The 24,024-nt window shown below is 36.5% G+C and overlaps 1 protein-coding gene across 6 annotated transcripts in view; it reads left to right on the top strand.

Moving 5' to 3' along the window:
* The window catches only part of LOC125659550 (deoxynucleoside triphosphate triphosphohydrolase SAMHD1-like), a 45,876-nt gene that overhangs the window by 16,245 nt on the left and 5,607 nt on the right, over positions 1–24,024 (top strand). For 4 of the 6 annotated variants that reach the window (XR_008798428.1, XM_056148572.1, XM_056148574.1 and 1 more), the window contains exons 4-13: positions 296–366; positions 2,371–2,490; positions 8,819–8,869; positions 8,950–9,114; positions 9,291–9,382; positions 12,373–12,441; positions 12,548–12,752; positions 18,862–18,945; positions 19,775–19,873; positions 22,260–22,380. Coding sequence is in view for 4 of the 6 variants with exons in the window: in XM_056148572.1 (XP_056004547.1) it covers positions 296–366; positions 2,371–2,490; positions 8,819–8,869; positions 8,950–9,114; positions 9,291–9,382; positions 12,373–12,441; positions 12,548–12,752; positions 18,862–18,945; positions 19,775–19,873; positions 22,260–22,380 (1,077 nt within the window). In the remaining 2 variants the exon portion in view is untranslated. Of the gene's footprint in view, positions 1–295; positions 367–2,370; positions 2,491–8,818; positions 8,870–8,949; positions 9,115–9,290; positions 9,383–12,372; positions 12,442–12,547; positions 12,753–18,861; positions 18,946–19,774; positions 19,874–22,036; positions 22,086–22,259; positions 22,381–24,024 lie in introns of all 6 variants that reach the window. The other 2 variants (XR_008798429.1, XM_056148573.1) reach the window with 2 other exon arrangements.

The following is a 24,024-nucleotide window of genomic DNA, read 5'->3' on the forward strand; positions in this document are numbered from 1 at the left end:
ATAAAACTTAGTTTTCTACCCTTATCATAAAATGTTCCAGATGAAAGGGATTGTACACTTACTGGAGATACATCAGTGTTAAATATTTACCAAAAACTGTAATAGATAAATATTTTTTTCTTTGAAAAGAGGGATGGTAAAAAGGAACCACAAGTTACAGTACGGTTAAAGTGGGGAGGTCCTTTCTCAAAGATAACACAGAATCAGGTCGGACAGTAATTGCTCTGTATGCACAAACAACTGGTGCTTGTCTCTGTCGGATAAGAGTGTGTAATATATTGTTATTATTTCGCAGGACACGGTGCATTCTCTCATCTGTTTGATCTAAAATTCATCAGGAAAGCCAGACCAACAGTACAATGGGAGGTATAAAATGCACTGGGTAAAGCATTAGTCAACGTCTCGGTGAAGAATCAATACGTTCATCCCATTTCAAAATCATTGTTCTATTAGATTTAAAATGCCACATCAAATTGTGATTTTTCAATAAGCTATACAGTGGAAAAGTTACATGATGGCTACATGAAACTGTTATTTCTCATTTCCCAGCGTTTGATACTGATCACTGTAGGTGATCATTAAGGTAAATGAGCCTCTGATTTGTTTTCTTTTTAATTCACTTCGCGACAGACCCAAGTCGATTAAACAGGTAGTGACAGTTCCATCGCCAAACGCTCATCGTCAGGTGTGAATGTCACGGAGATGACATTAGAAACGGATGTCCCGTGTCACAGTAGGTGTTTCCACGACAAAGAACTCTCACTGCTCAATGGCCGTAAGCGCCGAGCATAGGCCTAAATTTGAAACCATTCGCCGGTCTTGATGACATCTCCATATGAGTGAAGAATTCTTGAGAGGGACGTTAAACAAGATACTTTTTTAAATTAAAAACAAAATGGTGTTAATTTCTGCCATTTTGTTTTCTGTTAATGATAATACATTTGACTTTCCTGTAGTTAAAGAGTTACTTCAAGTATTATTAAGTAATATATATCTCATTTCCAATAGTTCAAACACAAAAGTGAAATGATGATATTGCTCAAACGTTTATTTCACATTCTCAGAGTTTTTATATTCTTTGAATTCTTTTGTATATCATTTCTTTTCAAAATGACACCAAAAGTTTGTCTGAGAGCTTATATGTGACAACATATCTCCAGAGAGAAGGACAATTTTTATTTTTATTTATTTCTATATCCTTTCCACCGCCATATCGTAAAATTGCGTAATGACCAAAAACAGATATTGTGAACCCCTGCGTTGTGAGTCAAGGGAGGGTACATGTTTTATAACATTTTGGCATAGTTCGGAAGAGGAAGTCATATTCTATAGCTATTGATTGTGAAAATTACAAATGTCTGTTTTCTTTCTGTCCAATTCTATAGATCTTTAAATACGCGACAAGCAGATTGATTGATTGATTAATGTTTTCCGCCACACTCAACAATTTTTCAGTTATATGGTGGCGCCCAGTTTTTATTGGTGGAAGAGAGAACCCAGATACAATGTATCTGGGAAGAGACCACCGACCTTCCGAAAGTAAACTGGGAAACTTTCTCACTTACCGGCGCGAGCGGGATTCGAACCCGCGCCGACAGAGGTGAGAGGCCGTGTGATTTTGAGCGTGATGCTCTAACCACTCGGCCACGGAGGCCCCCCCGCGACAAGCAGAGGACTTTCATGAAAGCATTTTTCCGGATTTACATCTACATCAAAATTGGACAGGTATAGGTTCCGCTTAATAGGCACACATACAACCCAGGCCAATCGGATAACGCGTTCGTCCTTTTCCGTAGGCGGCTGCGGTTCCGGAAATAGCCGAGTAGTTACGATACCCTGGTGTCAAAATAAAGAGAAAATTCTATAGGAGACGAAATATAGGGGAGGACAAAGGTGAAAATAATTACATCCTAAAAGAAAAGAAGAAAAAAAGAGAAGTCTTTCGCGTACACTTCTTATGATAGTGATCGACCCCTGTGCACAATACATTGCAATCAAAACATACATATACATGTAGCAATGCTTACAAATATCTATATCAACTATCAAAACAAAATATCAGTTAATTAAAGTTTGGTTATATATTAATCTTTTTCATGGTAATCTTGCTTTACATTCCCAAAAAGTTATAATTTAACATTTCAAACTCAATATTTCTCTTCATTCTCCGCCATTTTGAACACTTGATGCTCCCGCTAAAGTCAGGAGTAAACTCTTTCACAGACAACTTCTCAAATTGTTTTTAACTGAATTATATTTGACATAACTTTTTTTTTTATATATATGACATATACAAATGTATCATATATTGTAGTTAACATCAGCAAGTGGTGTTTTGTATGGCACGTGCCCCGTTATATTGTTTTACAGCATGAGGATGCTTCTCTAGATATGGTGGAACGAATTTTTCGTAAAATCAACTTATCTCTTGTTCCTGAAGATGAAAGATTAGGTCCTAAAGATGTAAGATTCATCAAAGATCTTATAAAGGTATTTATTATACTAAATTATTTTCGTCATCTTCATTTAAATTACTTAAGGAATGACTTTAATTCTGGGGTAAGTTATACGAGTATAACCTGGTTTGGGTCAGTTTACGCTTTTTTATAATAAGCGAAGCGTAAACTGACCAAAACCAGGTTATACTCGTATAACTTGCCCCTTCGCCGATTATAAAAAAGCGTAAACTGGCCCAAACCAGGTTATACTCGTAATATCAGAAAATGCAATAATTTTCGGCTGTTAACTCTGTGAAAACTTTTACTACATGAAATCTTACCCTTGTATGCACCGTTGTCGCTAATATTAAATCCGACACAAGAAAACAGGTAAGCAAGTGACAAATCGCGACCCACATGTCAATGTGTCTGACGTCATGTGATAAAATGTGACTTGTGGATTTTTGTTTGCTTATTTGAAAGACAGATCAAGCAATGAAACAACCTCCCCCCCCCCCCCCCCCCTTTCTCCCAGTGATAAATATATTTCAAAATGAACTGGGTAATGCTTACTTGACAAATCATTAATTTGAATAAAATATCCTTGTTATAATCTATCATTCGACCATACATACAGAGAAAGATGTTTTACAACAGTGATTTACGTACAAGTAGATGCTAATATTGACTACGAGAAAACAACATGTGTATCAAACCGAAGTATCTTATTGTACACATTGACTTTCTATTCCATAAAAGGCTGAAAACAGTGCTGCGATGTAAATTTAGAGAGAGAAAAAAATAGTTCCGGCATCTGGTTTTCAAGGGAGTGTGTCCTCATACCAAACCAGGTTATACAAAAATAACTTGCGTTCCTCAATATGCATTTGACCAATCAGAGACAAGGATACAATAAGAATTAAATTATTACGTGATAAAATGTAGTTTAAAAATATAAAAAAGCAGTATTAAGCATGGTCATCAATTATTATTGGTGACAATTTTTAATACTGCATTTCATATTTTTTTTTTTAAATGTGTTTAGCCATTTTTTTAACCATCATAAATCACCCAAATGTAGTGAATTATTATTTATTAAGTCTATTGTTGAAGAATTTTAAATGTAGCTGCCCATCTAAGAATTATGGAATCTTGAAACTAAGGTATTTATCCTAGATATCCTACAAGTGATATTTCATAGTAAATCACAATATATCATAATAATTGTTATGAATCACGTGTCCATCAGAGTAAATACCAAATTCCGCCCCTACCCGGAGTTGAACTCAGCCTGCGGAATGAAATCTCCTATCAGCGTGTGGCCAGCGCGCTAGAGGGAAATTTCCTTTAGACCTCAAAACTAATTCTTGGCCCTCGCATTATTTGATTAACTATATTTATTTTAGACAAACGACCGTCAACATTTGAAACTTCATCCCAAGTGCTAATAAGGAACGACAAAAATTATACAGGTTCCTGTTGCTTTTAATGGTCATTTTTGTACTTTTTAACAACATATAACGATATGCAGTGAATTACACCTTTCATTTCAAACACAACCGCAACCATGGTAATTTCCTCAGTCGTTTCTCGATTTTTTTTTTGGATAATTTTTCAACCTGACAATTAATTTAAACTTCTATGATATTTCGTTCAATTCCAAATAATTTCGCTCTTGATATTAGCCAATCACGCAACGCCTAGACATTTATTCCTCTGCTCAATTTTGGATAAAATGCGCCCGGGTTACGCATCCGGGGGTTTGGTACTCTCATTACTAGATCGCTTCATCATCAAGGCAAGTCTTAACACTCTCTTTCGATAAGGATGAAACTCTCATCATGCTGCCACACGTTATACGGTCATTGGTGAATGGAGATAGGAAACAGTTATTTGACTTCAATTTAAGAGGATCACACAAGATACTGCATTTAATATATTTATACATGAGTCGTCAGAAGACAACATAGCTCGCCTGAAAGCATAACTCTACTAAACATCGATTAATACCATTTATTCAGGTGATTGGTAAACACTCTTTAAAATGACAATATAAATGCAGGCAATTCTGACAAGTTTTTAATTTAAGTGTTAGCTCAGAATTTAGTGTTGATAATGCTTCAAAATTGATGATGAATAATTGAAATATCAACTCCTAATGGATCAAAATATCACCGATAGTTAAAGTTTAAAAAAATAGGTCAAGATTTAAACTAAAGGTCAAGAGGTCAAAATTATTGGTACCAAATGAAAAAGGTCTAGTCATTAGGTATCTACAATGTATATGTGAAATACAAAAGCCATATCCAATTTGGTTTAAAAGATAAAGCCCGGGTTATAGTTTTTTAATAATTAAGTCCAAGGTCACTAGCTGAAAAGTCTTAGTACCAAAAAGAAAGTTTTCTTCTTAATATGAAATGTCAATGCACTATCTCCCATAAATCAAAGCATTTAGGCTAGATAATAGAATATTGAAAGGTATGTAAAGGTTTAAGGTCTCTAGGTCAGAAGTTTTGATACCAAACAAAAGGCCTTGTCATGAGACATCTATATGTGAAATATCAAATCCCTGTCCATCTTGGGTTGTCTCCATATGAGTGAAAAATTCCCAAGAGGGACGTTAAATAATATTCAACCAATCAATCTATCCACCTTAGCTCAAAAGAAATAGCCAGTGTTTTTGAAAAGTATGTCAGTCGAAGGTCACTATGTCAAAGTTCTGGTTCCAAAATAAATCCTTTGTTTATAGGCATCTATATGTGAAATATCAAAGCCATATTGCCCTTAGTTCAAAAGATATAATCAAGGATATTTTTTTTAAGCGTATCTCAAAGTTCAACACAAATTTCATTAGGTCAAACATCTTGGTACCCAAAGAACTGTCTGCCCAAGAACAATCTCTACAAAATATATCAAAGCCATATGCCCCTTTGTTCAAAAGATATAGGCCAAGTTAACAGTTTTGAAAAAGGCCAACGTTCGCAGTAAAGGGCATAAGGTCAGAAGTATTAATAACAAATAAAAGGTGGTCATGAGGTATCTTTATGTGAAATATGAAAGCCCTATCACCCTTGGTTACATAGATATAGCCCAGGTTAAAGTTTTTGAAAAGTAGCTCAAAATTCAAGGCCAATTTTATTAGGTCAAACATCTTGGTATAGAAACAGGTCTCTTCATGAAGCATCTGTAGGTTTAAAGGATAAAGCCCAGGATAATCGTTTTAAAAAGCTAGTAAACGTCCAAGGTCACACGCTGAAAAGTCTTTGTACCAAAAGCAGAAGGTCTCTATGAGCCATCTATATGTGAAATATCAGATCCCTATCTTCCTTTGTTAAAAAGATGTAGCGCAGGTTCGTGGTTTTGAAAAGTAGGTCAAAGTCCAAGATCAAGAGGTTAAAAGTCTTGGTACCAAACGAAATCTCTCTTCATGAGACATCTATATGTAAAATATTAAAACCTTTGCTCAAATAGATACAGCCCAGGTTAAAGTTTTTTCCTTGGAGTGTGACGCCGACACCGGGGTCATGAAAATAGTTCTCCGCACAGTCGTTTTGGTGAGCTAATAAGGCAAAGATTGTAATAAACACTGCGCTAATGGGAGAAATACTAAATATAAAGCACAGAGAAATTCACTTTATTTGGGAACTTAATTCCGTCCTCACTCGGGTTTGAGGAACCACATCTCCTAGCAGCGTGTGGCTAGCGCAATTATAGACCATCTGAACAAGTAAAAAAAAAAACCATACTTTTGATGAGGATGGAATTCTCGCCACGCTGTCACATGCTACATGTGCATAGTCATTGAGAATGGAATGGTATTTGACATACATGTTAGAGGATCTTACAAGATGCACACAACATTTGATACATTTCTTTGAAAATAACCGCCCTAAATGAAGAAATACTAAATATTATGGAAGCCGATAGGTGCCAGGTTATAGAATTAATATTCATTGAATTTAATAGGAGTTATGGGATTGATCACTCATTGTTAGTTATCTTCACCTTTCGTACTGCTGCGTGATTATTTTTGAAGGATTTAGAATAGTACACAGACACGTAGTATCGTTTTTTCAAAGGTGTAGGGACAGTGCAAGGTGAAGATAACGAACAGTGATTAATCTCATAACAGTCAGAGAAACTGTCCTCTAAAATTCTTTTTTGATCAAACTTCAAATTCCTAAATTGGGGAGAGGGAGGAAGGGGGTCTGTTCGTCCGTCAATTCATCAGTTCATATGTCTACTACCAAAAACAGTGGAGTGGGAGCCAATCAGCCAATATATCTTACTTTGCACGTGTAAAGAACGGAATATAAACGTTGTCAAAAAAGCGAAGGGGCAGTCCTCTGATTCTACGTGCCTGGTACGTTGGTATATTAAGTACACATTAAGATTTTTTCGTGCGCGAATCTTTCGACATTTGCTATCATGATCATTCATATAACTTTGTATATTAACAGCACAATCGACAAACAATAATGGTTTTAACTGTATAATGTTCATACATGAAAGATGATGATAACATATAAAATTCCTAAAGGCAATACAAAATAGAGAGTTGGGCAAACAATGATTCCTGGATATACCAGAGATGGAATCAGGTACCTAGAGGAGTAAGCATCCCCTGTCGACCAGTCACACTCGCCGTGAGTCTTATGTCTTGAACAGATAAACGGAGTAATTCGTAGTCATAATCATTGCGCCAAGACTGGCAATCAGCATTTGACCCAATGATATATTTATGTAAGGCATGAAAATTGCAATGAACACTTTTAAATAAACATAACTGCCCTAAGTGAAGGATTGAATATTCTGTAAGGAAAATGGGTGTATGCCTGTAATTACATTTGGATGTAAGGTTTCAAAACACTGCTCATAACAAGAATACGGATCAAAAATAACCACCAAAATTCATTGCATGCTAATTCTTCTTTTAACACCACAGACCACCGATCTCTACATTCGTCAAAATGCACTGATGGTTCATCGGTTAGCAAAGGGGAAATCTGTAAACACGATACTTTCTTGAAGAGTTTGTGATAAAATACAGGGTGCTGGACGTATTTTTCTGCTTTCTTATATAACTCAAGCGCAGTCAATGCTCTTAAGATACTGTGGCACGATATATCACCTGAAACAAAAACTCAGATAAACATTGATCAATAAAATATGTTCATTTCGAATCCGTGGTCTTCAAATATTACTGAACGAGATATTCCAAATGTGATCCACGGTTTTTTAAAAACATTTCATGCATATTGATATTTTTATTTTTAAATGTTGATCTTTGACCACGTCCCATCATAACTTCTTTAAATGGATGCGTGTTTGAGTTTTGATATCAATTCGGATTCTAACACACATATCAGCATGATTTTAATAGCTGTAAAAAGAGTAACCGAGATAATAGCATTGCTTTGTTTGTTTGTAAAGACAACCAGATACAATGTAAGTGATTAAGATTTGATTCAAGAGCAGAAATGACCGGGTTGCGTTGAAATATGTTTTAGAGGAGTTTGTTACACAAAGTAGGTACCATGTATATGTAAATTTTTCGAACAATGTCCGATCATTTCTCAAAAAGCCACATGCACACTTTAATGCTTTCGTAACATCTGTACAAGGTCTGAAGGATGTCAAATAAATGCTGTAAAAGGAGTTAATTACAAAATAGGTACAGTCTATTCCATACATGCTTAAAAATGACAAAGTTCAACTGCACGTATTTTTTTCGGAAAATGTCTGATCACTTTTAAAAAGACCCGTGCACATCTTCGATACGTCCATAACAACTGTACAAAGTTTGAGGAATGTCAAGTTAGAGGTGTGAGAGGTGTTGCTTACACAGAATAGGTATCGTCTATTCAAGACAAAAAATTACAAAGTTCAACTACACGCAATTTTTTCGAAAAAATTCTGATCACTTTGAAAACAACCATGGACGTCTTCAATGTGCCCATAACAACTGTACTAAGTTTGAAAAATATCAAGAGGAGTTGATTACACACAACAGGTACCGTCTATTCAAGACATGCTTACAAAATGATAAAGTTCAACTACATGTAAACTTTTCGAAAAATGTCTGATCAGATTTAAAAAGACACATGCACATCTGCAATGTAGCCATAAGAATTGTACAAAGTTTGAGGAATGTCAAGTTAAAGTTGTGAGTGTGGTTGATTACACAAAGTACCGTATTAGAGGGATGCCAACCCGCCCTTCACTATTCTATAATCCGGATGCACGTTCTGCAATTCAGTCAATAGATTAAGTCACCATCACCAGATAGAAACATTGACGCACAATTGTATACATGACATGCACTCTGTAATCAATCCACAACCTATTTATTCACTGCTTTAATTTTTTTCACTGCATAGAGACCGAAAGATGGTTACACAGAAAGACTTGACAAACGTTTTCTTTACGAGGTAAGAGCTAATTACTACCAGCCGTAGTTATATGAATAACCTGTCATCCATCGCATTGAAAGCCAATGAATTCCATACAGATAGTTTCCAATGACGTGAACAAGATAGACGTAGACAAATGGGACTACTTTGCCAGAGACTGTCATATGTTGGGACTTCATCACAATTTCCAGGTGGAGCGAAGCATCAAATTAGCCAGAGTGGTAGAACATGGTGAGAAGATTCATATCAGCTTTCCAAAATCGGTACGTAGACATATTATTTTGTCAATCAATACCTCCATACATAAAAGTACTTAAAGAGAAGACATTTGGTTAAAACTCTATTTTGTAAAACGATGGTGGTGATAATAATACATGCAATTCGGATTAGATTATAACAAACTTAATGTGGTGAACGAACATTTGTCTGTTCATTCTAGGAATATTTGAACATATTTGACATGTTTTTCACTCGGTATACCCTTCATCGCAAAGCCTACCAACATCCCGTGACCAGGGCCATCGAAGCTATGTAAGTAGCTTACCAAATGTAGCTTCTTTAAGTTTATAATATCAAAGAACATAAACTAAAGCGGGTGACCTTTTTACCACGGACTCCTTGATTTTCACAACCAACACAACACGATAGTCCGCACGTCATATGATATAGTTGAACTACAGTAAACAGAAAGTGAGAGTCTTCTAGTGTGTCTACGTATGCTTGTTTTTAATCAGAAAATACACCGTACAAGTAATTATGTGACGTTTCATCTATGTACAAGTACATGCATTTTGTCTCTGTTAACTAAAATAGAAAGCATTATTGGTTGTGATCCAGGAATCATGTATAAACATAGATAAACTCCAACACTGTCCCTCATCATTCAGGCCCCAATGAAAAACGAAGATAACAAATAGTGATCAATCTCGGAACTCCCATAAGCAATACAAAACAGAGAGCTTATCAAACACGGACCCCTGCGCACACCAGAGGTCTGTGGCATCCACTGTCGACCAGACACACCCGCCATGAGCCCTATATCTTGATCTTCATTAGGAAAACAGAGTTATCCGTATTCAGAATCTGTGTGTCAAGAACAACGCAAGGCATAGAGCCAAATGACTGGAGATCAGGGTTTTCATCCCGCTCTTCAAGAAAGGAAACAGAGCAATCTATGTTTCTTCTAATTACCGCTCAGTGTCGTTAATTTCAGTCTGTTGCAAATTGCCTGAGCATATTAGACATTGTGAACTCATTAACCACCTTAAAGAGACATAACATCTTATCAGATGAGCAACATGGATTCAGGAAACGACGTTCCTGCCAGAGCCAGCTCATCAACAGGGTACAAATCGATGCCATCCTGCTGGATTTCAGTAAAGCCTTTGATAAGGTCCTTCATGACAGACTTGCAATGATACTATACCACAAGAGTGTGTGTGGAAAGACCGTGGAATGGATAACACAATAGTAAGAACACAGTCGTCGTCGATAGAGAAATATCTTAACCAACCAAAGTTACCTCAGGAATACCCCAAGGCACTGTCCTTGGGCCCCCTATTGTTCCTAGCATACATTGACAATCTACCACCCAAAGTCAATTCGACATCTAGACTATTTGCGGATGATGGTATGCTATATCGTACCATCAACACAGATCACTGCAAGAAGACCTATGGAAGTTGCACTAATGAGAGGTGGACTGGATGATAAATTTCCACCCAGACAGGTGTGAGGTCATCCGGATAACAAACTTACAGACAAAAGAAATATTGTACCTGGCCAGATTCAAGAAACAGATGGATGCAGAACTGTAGCTCTCTGAAAAAATATTTTGACATAACAGAGAGCTACAGAGCCACCCCTTATAAAAACCTTCGATTTACGGCGCACAAAAAGCTGCGCACGGTTGAGGCCTTATATCGTTGTATTCTTGAGTTGCTGTCTCATAAATTTAATATCAAAAAATTCTTAACATATTTTCCTACTATACTTGTGTTTAAACATACCTTCAAATATTCATTAAAGCCCCATACGACCTGAAAACTCGAAGGTTTTTATAAGGGGTGGCTCTGTAGCTCTCTGTTATGTCAAAATATTTTTTCAGAAGCTACAGTTCTGCAGCTAGTCCTGGAGTAAGAACCTCTACTCCGAGGATCATAAATTTTAGAATATTGGTAGAGGGCTTTCTGTTGTATATGATCATTTTCATTACCAAAGAAAATAATTGGAGTAGTAGTTATGTAGAAGTAAAATGTTCAATTGTTAACGCACGACTGACGCTGACCAATTGCAACAGGTGACTTAAATGGCCTATAAATCGAATAAGAATTCCCCTGCAAATATGACCTTATTGAGTACAAACTTTCATGGACGTTAAGCGGTTTTAGATGAATTCCGCTACCAAGAACAGGACTGATTTCTAATTTCAAAAGGTACATAACCCCAAGAAATAAATCAAATCTGCAATTCTTTTGAATGTGAGCATCTACACAGTATGTCCATATCAAATGCAAAGGTTACATTAGGTTCTGTTCGGTGGTTTCAGAGGAGTTGCGCTGATAACTGTTCTAATATTATATCTAATATTTGCCAGAAATCTATTAAGAATTTTCTGCAAATATGTCCTTATTCGCTACAAAGTTTCCTGAACTTTTGTTTAGTGGTTTCAGAGGAGTTGTGCTGATTAACTGTTCTAGTATTATATCTAATATTGGCCAGAAATCGATTAAGAATTTTCTCCAAATATGTCCTTATTCACTACAAAGTTTCCTGAACTTTTGTTTAGTGGTTTCAGAGGGGTTACACTGACAAAAATAGGACTGACAGAGGACAAGCATCTTCTTTTCTAGGGGAGCATGACTCCAAAGAAATAATTCAATCATAATTTCTTGCAAATATTTTCATCTACACAGTAGTTAGTAAGTCCTTATCACCTAAGAAGTTTCATGAAATGCTTTTGAGTGGTATCATAGGAGTTGTGCTGACAAGAACAGGACTGACGCACGGGTCAAACACGTTATACCCTCCGCAATTCGTTGGTATAATAAACAAATGAATAAGTTTGAGTGCCTTTGCTCGTATTCATATCATATTTATATAACCCTTTCGTTTCTAATACCCAGATCATATATACACACTGCTTTTGCTTACGGATAACTCAGTTTACCTTATTAAGATAAAGGGCTCACGGCGGGTGTGATCGGTCGACAGGGGATGCTTACCCTTCTAGGCACTTGATCCCACCTCTGGTATGTCCAGAGGTTCGTGTTTACCTAACTCTCTATTTTGTATTGCTTGTAGGAGTTATGAGATTGATCACTGTTCGTTATCTTCACCTTGCATGTACATGTAATGTGATTGGCAATAATAAAACCGTACAAAATATGAAAACGGCTATCCGCCTCACCGATTGAAACAATCTACCACCACTAACGTTATTTGATTATTTTATGATATCGATGTGCCTCATCGAGCATGCGTATCAAAATTTTCAATTCTTTGGGATTCTTTTTATTCAGGATTGCAGACGCCCTTTGGAATGCCGATGAGTATCTCTTGTTCCCGCCAAATCAGACAAGACAGAACGGGTAATGATTAATGAGTAATACATACCACCAAATGGTTGAAATATTGTAGTATCAACATATCGTCAAAGAAGACCATTAAATGTACATTAAATATTATGCATTATAGAGGCCTAACGTTGTCAGAATCAACTGATGATATGGACGCATACATCTGGGTGACGGATGACGTATTCCATCATATAAGGACCCTCTCGGGTGACAACGCAAAGATCAAAAAGGCTCAAAAGATTCTCGACAGAATATTCACTCGAGATTTGTACAAACTGATCGGAGAGAAAAAGGTCGAGTTTGTGGAGAAAAGAATGGCAGGGGTAATTTTTATTTACAAGACGTTCCTAACATCACACCTATATGCTACTCAGATCAAACAATATGGAATAATATACATGTATTGGAAACTTCAATAGTCAACAAAAGAATAACACAATAGTGAATGGGTTTAGTGGGCAAGGGGTTTGGTTGAATATTTTTAACATAATAAGGTCATATATTTTACTATTTTGGGATCTTCATTGTCTCCCTAAAGGGGAGTAGCAGAAAATGTACAAACGTGGGTCGCATTCCTTATTAATTTTTCTGGATCCGTCCCTCCACAGTATTTGGCTGGGAGGATTTGCGTGACCTCAGAAATGCATGTACTAGGTGATAAAATCGTACACAATATTGATGACGACCAGTCTATGAAATAGGCGTGTACCGCGTTGTTTGAATAAAATTCAAAGAGAAAACATTTCATTGATCTACTCTAAGTATCAAACACTCCATTTCTTTGATAATACTTTATATGATTCCACATACATGTACATGGTGTGCAACAAAACTGAAGAAATTAGTAGTGATGAAAGGTGAAGATAACGAACAGTAATCAATCTCATAACTCCTGTAAGCAATACAAAATAGATAGTTGGGCAAACCGTTCTATTGTGTGCTTTATTCTGTAAATAAACTCGTACCTTGATCCGTTTCTTTAGTGACCTGTGTCTTGATACATTTCATGTAGTGGTTTTCTGTCTTGATACAAGTCTTTTAGTGATCTGTATACATTTCATGTAGTGATTTTCTGTCTTGATACAAGTCTTTTAGTGATATGTATACGTTTCTTTAGTGACCTGTGTCTTGATACATTTCATGTAGTGATTTTCTGTCTTGATACAAGTCTTTTAGTGATCTGTATACGTTTCTTTAGTGACCTGTGTCTTGATACATTTCATGTAGTGGTTTTCTGTCTTGATACAAGTCTTTTAGTGATCTGTATACATTTCATGTAGTGGTTTTCTGTCTTGATACAAGTCTTTTAGTGATCTGTATACGTTTCATGTAGTGGTTTTCTGTCTTGATACAAGTCTTTTAGTGATATGTATACGTTTCTTTAGTGACCTGTGTCTTGATACATTTCATGTAGTGGTTTTCTGTCTTGATACAAGTCTTTTAGTGATCTGTATACGTTTCTTTAGTGACCTGTGTCTTGATACATTTCATGTAGTGGTTTTCTGTCTTGATACAAGTCTTTTAGTGATCTGTATACATTTCATGTAGTGGTTTTCTGTCTTGATACAAGTCTTTTAGTGATCTGTATACGTTTCTTTAGTGACCTGTGTCTTGATACATTTCATGTAGTGGTTTTCTGTCTTGATACAAGTCTTTTAGTGATCTGTATACATTTCATGTAGTGGTTTTCTGTCTTGATACAAGTCTTTTAGTGATATGTATACGTTTCTTTAGTGACCTGTGTCTTGATACATTTCATGTAGTGGTTTTCTGTCTTGATACAAGTCTTTTAGTGATCTGTATACATTTCATGTAGTGGTTTTCTGTCTTGATACAAGTCTTTTAGTGATCTGTATACGTTTCATGTAGTGATTTTCTGTCTTGATACAAGTCTTTTAGTGATCTGTATACGTTTCTTTAGTGACCTGTGTCTTGATACATTTCATGTAGTGGTTTTCTGTCTTGATACAAGTCTTTTAGTGATATGTATACATTTCTTTAGTGACCTGTGTCTTGATACATTTCATGTAGTGGTTTTCTGTCTTGATACAAGTCTTTTAGTGATCTGTATACGTTTCATGTAGTGATTTTCTGTCTTGATACAAGTCTTTTAGTGATCTGTATACGTTTCTTTAGTGACCTGTGTCTTGATACATTTCATGTAGTGGTTTTCTGTCTTGATACAAGTCTTTTAGTGATCTGTATACGTTTCTTTAGTGACCTGTGTCTTGATACATTTCATGTAGTGGTTTTCTGTCTTGATACAAGTCTTTTAGTGATATGTATACATTTCTTTAGTGACCTGTGTCTTGATACATTTCATGTAGTGGTTTTCTGTCTTGATACAAGTCTTTTAGTGATCTGTATACATTTCATGTAGTGGTTTTCTGTCTTGATACAAGTCTTTTAGTGATCTGTATACGTTTCTTTAGTGACCTGTGTCTTGATACATTTCTGTTAGTGAAATGGTGAAGAACAATTACCAATCTAATTTATTCTATAAAGAATAAGTATTCTGAGAGTATTGCATGGCAATACATATCTTCGTCCTAACGGTCGTAAACATTGGACCACAACAATATTCGAAGTTCATTATATAGGACATGGTAACGGGGAAAACTGGGGAACAAGGATAGGATTGATTGGATATTGTTTAACGTCTCTCTCGAGAATATGTCGGCCTATGCTCGGCGCCTATGGCCTTTGAGCAGGGAGGGATCTTTATCTCGCCACACCTGCTGTGACATGGGACCTCGGTTTTTCCGGTCTCATCCGAAGGACCGCCCCATTTAGTCGCCTCTTACGACAAGCAAGGGGTACCGAGGACCTATTTTATCCCGGATCCCCCAGTTGGAAATCATCTACTGTTCAGGTACAAAGACTAGACCAGGAAAAAAAGACATATTGATGATTAAGTTTAGGTCTTTAACCAATTCAATTAACTCTGAAATGTAGATGATCATGAATAATTTAGGTACATTGTTGTATTACTATACTAATTGTTTGAATGGGTGTAGTACTGTTATCTACAGAAATTAGAATCGGTGATGTAAACTTTAAACTAGTTCTTATCAACTGTGTACAGGCGAACAAAAATTATCAAATGAATATCTGCAAGCACAACAACAAAATAGTCCCGAAAACGCATAATTAAGTCCAAGGGCCGTAACCCATCGACAAATCACAAATTTAAAACTTGATCTGTAACATGTTATGGCAAAATAAAATACCAAACATCAATTGAAAATCTGGAAGCACAACAAAAACAAATCTTGAATCTGATAATTCATGCTAGTTTTCAAAGTATATGGGCCATAACTTAGTGAAAAATCAACGGACCGAGACGAAATTCGAACTGCATCTTTAACTGGTTATGGCAAAGCAATGTACAACATATCAAATGAATATCTGCAAGCACAACAATAAAGTCCGGAAAACTGACAATTCATGCTATTTTATACGCCCGTCATTAGACGTGACGTATTATGTTATGACCTTGTCCGTGCGTCTGTCCGTCCGTCCGTCCGGGGTCATGTTTTCCGGACTTTTTTCCGTAACGGATGCATCTACAACTTTGAAATTTGGTCACAATATCTCCCTCATGATTAGTAAGTATATATTGCACCAACATTTTCTTTAAGCCTCCCTCTCGGAGAAATACATAATCAGTTCACATGTCAGATGGATTGGTGCACCATGACTCACTTTAATTAAGGTTTTTCTATTCAGATGGCACAATTGCTTCCAGGTTGAATGTCACTGTCTAACGGGCGTATACGATACCGTTTGCGGTACTCTTGATTTAAGTCTAAGGACCATAAATTAGTGAAACATTAACGGATCGAAACGAAATTCGAACTTGATCTGTAACTTGTTATGACAAAGCAATGTACCAAATATGAAATAAGAATATGCAAGCACAACAATAAAAGTCTGGAAAACTGATTTACCGGGCTGATGGATAGACGGGGGGGGGGGGGGGGGCTGCAAACCTATAGTCGCCATTGACTTTGTTGGTAGGGAACTAATAAGAATTGCGAGCACGACAAACAAACCATTGGAAACACCAGAGATGGAATTAGGGCCCTGTTTTACTAAAGAAACAAAGACTAAACACGTTACATAGTTCTAAAACTTGATCAGTTTTGTAAGATTGTACTTACATAAAACAACATAATAAATCCTTCTTATTCACATTCAATGAACAATGTTCGATCTCATAACTCCTTTACGAATACAAAGTTGATAGTTGGGTAAACACAGAACCCTGGATTTACGAGAGGTGGAATCAGGCGCCTAGGAGGTGTAAGCATCACCTGTCGACTGCTTACACCCATTGTGAGCCTTAAGTCTTGATCAGGTAAATTGAGTAATCCATAGTCAAAGTCAGTGTGTAAAGAACAACCTAACAATTGGTATGGAACACGTCAGATAGCATTTGACCCAATGATAGGTTGTATTGACGAACGAGATCGTTATGTTATAACTACAATAGAATATACGAAATGCTAACTTTAAACGAGACTGCTTGTTAAAACCCCTGTACCATCAACTTGTTCATCAGTAGCTTGGCTGGATTTAAAATCTGATCATTTGCAAAACAAGCCCTTGAGTATCGAGTCAGTTGATAATCAAAAACACCACATACAGGTGATAATCGAATGTTACTACATGAATATGGGAAGTTGACGATGGAGAAGCTGAAGTCATCCCGTTCGTCATAAAGTTGAGTTGTTAGTTTCCCGTTAACATTTATGTTCAAGGAAATATTTAGGTACGAAGTAGGTGTGGAATAATCTGTAGTCTACATTATGTCGAGTTACCTGGGATAAATCGAATCGATATATGAATAAAAATTATTATTGTTAATATGTAAAAATGTCTACTTGAAGGCCATTTATTGTTTTACTGTTTTCCGCCACACTCAACAATTTTTTTAATTATCTGGTGGCGCCCAGTTTTTATTGGTGGAAGGGAAAACTCAGATACAATGTACCTGGAAATAGACCACCGACTTTCCGAAGGTAAACTGGGAAACTTTCTCACATACCGGCGCGAGCGGGATTCGAACCCGCGCCGACCAGAGGTGAGGTCGTGTGATTTTGAGCGCGATGCTCTAACCACTCGGCCACGGAGGCCCTAGCAGCATATGTATTCTTTTCACATAGAATCAGATTGAAGTCAGCATTTCGCAAATTCTATGGTTGTTATAACGATTTAGTTCGTCAATACAACCTACCATTGGGTCAAATCCTGTCTGACTTGTTTCATATCGATGTTAGGCCGTTCTTGGCACTGATTTTGACTACGGATAACTCCGTTTACCTGATCAGGATATAAGACTCACGGCGGGTGTAACCGGTCGACATGGGATGCTTACTCCTCCTAGGCACCTGATCGCACCTCTGGTGTTTTCAGGGGTCCGTGTTTGCCCAACTATCTATTTTGTATTGCTTGTGGAAGTTATGAGATTGATCACTGTTTGTTATCTTCACTTTTCATAGAAGCTTCAGAATACATTCTGTCTCATAAAGACAGGTCAGGTAACAAAGGAGCACAATTTATGCCCATGGGAGTTCCAACACTCTTGGAAGACCTGATTACCGAAGACTACGAAGATATGGTCAATGAGGAACTCCGGCATCTTTTTAATATCAACTTTTGCGTTGAATCAGAGTGATGTTTAACAAAGTAATTTTTTAGTAACTGTTTACTAGATATGAATATTTCCTTTTTCCATTTTTGTTGACGAAGCAACTGTCTATAATGGCAAACAGTCTATGTTGAAAAGTCATACGTTTCAATGTTGTTGATTTCAAAAATGTTTTGTGATTTCAAATTTGATTGATTCATTCATTCGGTGACCTCGTGTCTTGATGTATTTATTCATGTCTTTATAGTAATGACTTTGTATCTGTTACATGTGTATATCAGTGGCGGGTTGAAGGGGGTGCAGCCGCCCCCCCCCCCCCCTAAATTTAAGATAGTCGTGGTATCTTGTTTGGAAACATGTACTAAACAATAAAACAAGTTATAAAACGATAAAACACATTACTTTATTGGGAGAACTTTTTTTCCAACTCTTAAAATTTGCCTTATTTTATTCATTTCACATTATTGAAAATGATAAAAAATAGTACAAATGACTAAATAGGAGACATATTTCAAGCCCTATAAAATCTGTAAAACCCAGAAGCTTCCTGGGGCTTCGCCCCTAGGCCCCCATCAGGGATTTGCCCTGGACCCACTGGGGACCTCAAGTCGGTCCCTAAAGTCCCTGTCTCATAAAGTGGCGCCCCCGTAACCACAAATTCTGGATCTGCCCCTGTATGTAAATCTGACTTTCATAAATATAGTGTTTTCGGCTATTTGATGCAGCATATATATATGCACATGTATAGAGTTTATACACACACGTATGTTCTATTACAGGATGAAAAGGATGTTAAACAATGGATGGAAGAGAGGCTAAGGAGAGATTTAAACCAAGATGAGAGGGACATGTTTGAAATACAGGTTAATACAGAATCAATCGAATTGTTAGATATGCTGGCATATGGGAGCGGATCTAACATCTAATTTTGATTAGACTGACGCAGAATGAGTATCCGATTTCCTATGCATTATCAATAGTAATAAAAACGTGTCTTATAATTGGTTGATTTATAACCACTTTAATCATTCCAATATTCGTTTTAGACTTTCAATTCAGTTTCTTTATAATTGATTTAGGAGTAATTCTCTGTAAAGGCCAAAGTACTGCAGCACGTGCATCACAAGATATAGAATGTACATCACAAGATTATCGAACATACATCACAAGATTATAGAATATACATGTACATCACAAGCTATAGAATATACATCACAAGATATTGAACATACATCACAAGATATTGAACATACATCACAAGATTATCGAATAAAGCAACGTTTTACACGATCAGGATATAAGGCTCACGGCGGGTGTGACCGGTCAACAGGGGATGCTTACTCCTCCTAGGCACCTGATCCCACCTCTGGTGTGTCCAGGGGTCCGTGTTTGCCCAAATATCTATTATGTATTGCTCAGAGGAGTTATGAGATTGATCGCCATACATATATTTAGAAAATTAGTATTTTCTTATTTTTACGAAGGGCATATAACTCTTCAAAAACGTCTCAAGTGTAAAACGAAAAAGTCAGCAAAAGTCAGCTTCTAATCTTTTACCTGCCATGTGAATTTCAACTATTTCATTTTCCTCATTATTAAACAATTAACATTTATTTTGATTTAAATCCTTCAGCATTGTTCATTATCCTTTCATTTTACATTGAATATCTTTAATTGTAATTTCATGGCAAGAAATTAGTTTTGAATTATGGAGATAAAGACAGAAACCCGATGGACGCTGTGAAGTTTTATGGGCGGAACAAAGAGCCATATATCTACAAGAAAGAAGAGGTAATGTGGTTTGAGAAGTGAAAATCTTGATGAAATAGATGTTCTGATTAGGCCACTCGCTATTTAGCTTGTTCAGTTTAGGTTGGTTGGTTGTTTTACGTATACCGTCTAGAATTGTTCACTCATACCGAGCTATCACAAGCTGCAGGCGAAATACCACAGATTTAAACCTATGCTTAGCGCTTACAGCCGTAACAGTGAGGTGTCAATGCCTGCCGCGACACAGGACCTCCGAGTTTTTTAGGTAATATCCGAAAGACCTGCGATTGACACTTCTAGATGCCGAGTGTTTGGCGAAGGAGCAATCACTACCTCTAGTACCTATGTTTATGTGTTACGTTTGATGTGGCAATGGCACGAGTGGGGCTGGAACTTACAGTACAATGTATATCTTGAATATATATTTATACTTAAAGATTCGTTTAATTTTTGTGAAATGAGAAGAAATAATATGTACATGGTTAAAAAAAAATATACCTCAATTGCAAAATTTCGTATTAAAGGCGAGCATAAAACGTCTTCTTTCCTTTTTCTCCTGTGTATTGTGAATAATAGTATATTCATGTTTATGAAGAACATGTAGTCCTCTACCAAAACCTTGTGAAATTTCCTCTCCCTGAGCACGCGTCAGGGTTCAGAGTATATGGCAGAGTTGAATACGTAAAAGAGTTATTATACATTTTATCTCGTAAAATTGTAACGCTTACTTCAGTCATTTTGGACAAAATATTATATGTAGGGTTATGAAGATCGTGGAATTCATGACTATTGGACTAATTACTAAGGTTTCCAGGAGCGGTAACCATATAATGAAAATACAGTACATGATTCCCTTTTTCAGTATTCTTTTATTCTTTAACGTTGAAAAACCTGAATCAGAAAAACTAAGGACAATCTACTTTTTGAAAATAATTAACGCCTTGTTTGATTGATGAAAAATCGAAGAAAACGATCAGTGATCATAATCTCATGAATCCCATAAAGAATACAAAATCAAGAGTAGGACAAACACGGAGCCCTGGGCATCAGACGTACCTAACATCCCCTGTTAACCGGTCACACTCGGAGCCCTGGGCATCAGAGGTACCTAACATCCCCTGTTAACCGGTCACACCCGGAGCCCTGGGCATCAGAGGTACCTAACATCCCCTGTTAATCGGTCACACCCGCAGCCGATCTGTCCATTGAACAATTATTACGTGAGTGTTATGGCCAATGGATCTCTGATGGTTTTATAGTTTAGCCTATGTAACAGGTTTTTATAGCTCAGTGGTATCTAGCGTTCGCTTGGTAACCGGGCGGTCAAGAGTTCGAGCCCCGCTCGTACCATGGTCGCGTGAAATCTAAGGCGTAAACATAGGTAGTGATTGCTCCTTCGCCAAATGCTCGGTTCTGTAGTATTTAAAATGAGAATCACTGGTCTTTCTGATATGACCTTAATAAAAGAAGTCCCTTGTCGCGGCAGGCGTTCTTTTGTAAAGAACCTTCACTGATACAGTCGTAAACACTAAACTGAATTTTGGGTGCTTCACCTACAGCTGGTGATGTCTCAATATAACATATTCTCGACGGGACCTAAAACAAACAAACATTCATTATCACCCGTATATGTCTCTCAACTGATTCGATACGCAAGAGCTTGTTCTGTGTATGATCAGATTTTAAAATATAGACAACCTGCTGACAAAGTTGATGTTACAGGGATTTCAATCAATAGTCTCGTTAAAAGTCAGCAATTCGCAGATTATATGGTCATTATAACGATCTAATTTACCAATTAACTCAAATGCTGTCTAATGTGTACATACCAGTTGTAAAGCACTTAAGTGTGTCCGGGTAGTGCAGAGGTAGCGCTCTCGCTTCTCACCGCTGTGACCCGAGTTCGATCCCCGTGATCGGCAGTGGTTGTATGTGAGAGGGTATGGCGGTCGCTCGCTCGGACACGTGGATTTTCTCTGGGTACTCCGGTTTCCTCCTACATGAATGACCCCCTAGCGCAAACATCTATGCATCAAAGGACCCCATTGGAAATAAGCATTCGAGCTTTTCATGGGTTATCCTTGTTATTTATGTATGGATGTTTGTATGTATGTATGTATCTATATACCTAATAAATATCTATTTATTTATTTTACACACTGAATTTGACTACGGATTACTCAGTTTACTGCTCAAGATAGACGGTTTACAGCAGTTGTGACCGGTCGACAGGGTATGCTTACTCCTCCTAGACACCCAATTCCACCTCTGGTATATCCAAGGGTCCTTATTTGTCCCACTCTTGATTTTCTATTTTCATGAGTTATGGGATTGATCACTGTTCGTTATCTTCACTTTATTATTTATCTTTGAACACATTCTAACAGTTTAATGTATTTTCTGATAGATGTCCTTGATGATGCCATCGACATTTCAACAGATTTATGTACAATTATTCTGGAAAGGCTCCCGAGATGAAAATACCGAGCTTAAAAAGAGGATTCGCAGTACATTTTGGGAAATCCAAAGTAATGACTCTTGGTATTTCTTGAAACTGTAAACGTAAATTCATAGATTCCATTAGTTTATAATTTGCAACCGGTACACAGATGTCTATACAAATATTATACATTTATAGATTAGTAGTGAGAGAAATATGAAGCTTTATTCACAAAAATCATGATGGGAAGTGTTTAAACTTTTACCTCGTAAATTTATAATCTCGTGAGACCCGTGTATGACGCGAATTGGGGCATATTTTAGCGATGGTACACTATCACTGATTATGATTGGCTGTAAGAGTAACTCTCGGAAGAGAGGGAAATGCAAAAATACCCCCAAAGAGACGTGTCAGTTCAAAATTCGGTCCAAATGAGGTGTATTTTTAGACAGAAATATAATTTCCTTATTTATGTATCATATCTAAATTTATTTCACTTATGATGCTCATTACATCCACATCATATAGACTTAGAAACTCATTACTTAGATTCAGAGACTCATCATATAGGCTCATTATATAGACTCAGAGACTCATTACATAGACTCAGACATTCATTACAGACTCATTACATAGACTCAGAGACTCATCATATGGGCTCAGAGACTCATTTAGGCTCAGAGACTCATTATATAGGCTCATTACATAGGCTCAGAGACTCATTATATAGACGTATAAGCTCATTACATAGACTCTGAGGCTCATTATATAGACTCAGAGACTCATTATATAGACTCGGAGACACATCATACAGACTCAGAAACTCATTATATAGACTCGGAAACTCATTACATAGACTCAGAGACTCATCATATAGGCTCATTATAGAGACTCGTGTTTTACATGTACAAGCGCGGTATTTACGATCTATTCACTACCTTTACCGTTATCTTGTTTAACAATGAAGAATCAGAAGGGATTCCACAAAGGTGATTTTGATATTCGCCATGCCTATATTCCCCAATCAATGGCAGACCAAATAAATTTATCAGATTAGTTCTTTTTTAAAATCTTCTATATCATTGTAGTAAAATGATTAACTTATATGCGATTGTAGTAAATGATCTACTGATCTACTGCAATACCGTCAAACATTATTGTGACTATTGCATTCTCATCGACAATGTGTACGTGTGATTGTATGCTCAAATATGCAGCAAAAGTTACATTTTAAACGTAATATAAATACATTTTTTTTTATTCTTTGCATTTTTCCATTGAAACATATATGCATATAATATTCAATAACTTAGTATTAACATACCAATGGAATTTTTACATTTCACATTCACAACCCATTCAAACATTCTTACACAAATAGTTCTACATGCATACAATTTCAGTACAGATAACTTGAAGGTTTTAGGGATATTGTATATAGCTCTTGATAATAAGTCATATTTCAAGTCTATAAAAAGTGATATACAGTGTATATAGTTCTTTAAAATAATGAATTTTTTACATTTGTGGCTCAAAATATTTTTCAAGTTTGACCATTGATTTTCAAAGTCGGACAGTTTAGAATTATGTATTGATGTGTGCCTTTCAAAGCAGTGTTAAATGAGAAATTAATCCACATAAGGTTGGAATGTTATTTTTACATAAGCATGAGAAAATATACTGCTTAGCATATAATATAATAAAGTTTTCAACTCTATTGTTCTTATTTCGT

Source organism: Ostrea edulis, chromosome 9, assembly GCF_947568905.1.
Source record: "Ostrea edulis chromosome 9, xbOstEdul1.1, whole genome shotgun sequence".
Lineage (NCBI taxonomy): Eukaryota > Metazoa > Mollusca > Bivalvia > Ostreida > Ostreidae > Ostrea > Ostrea edulis.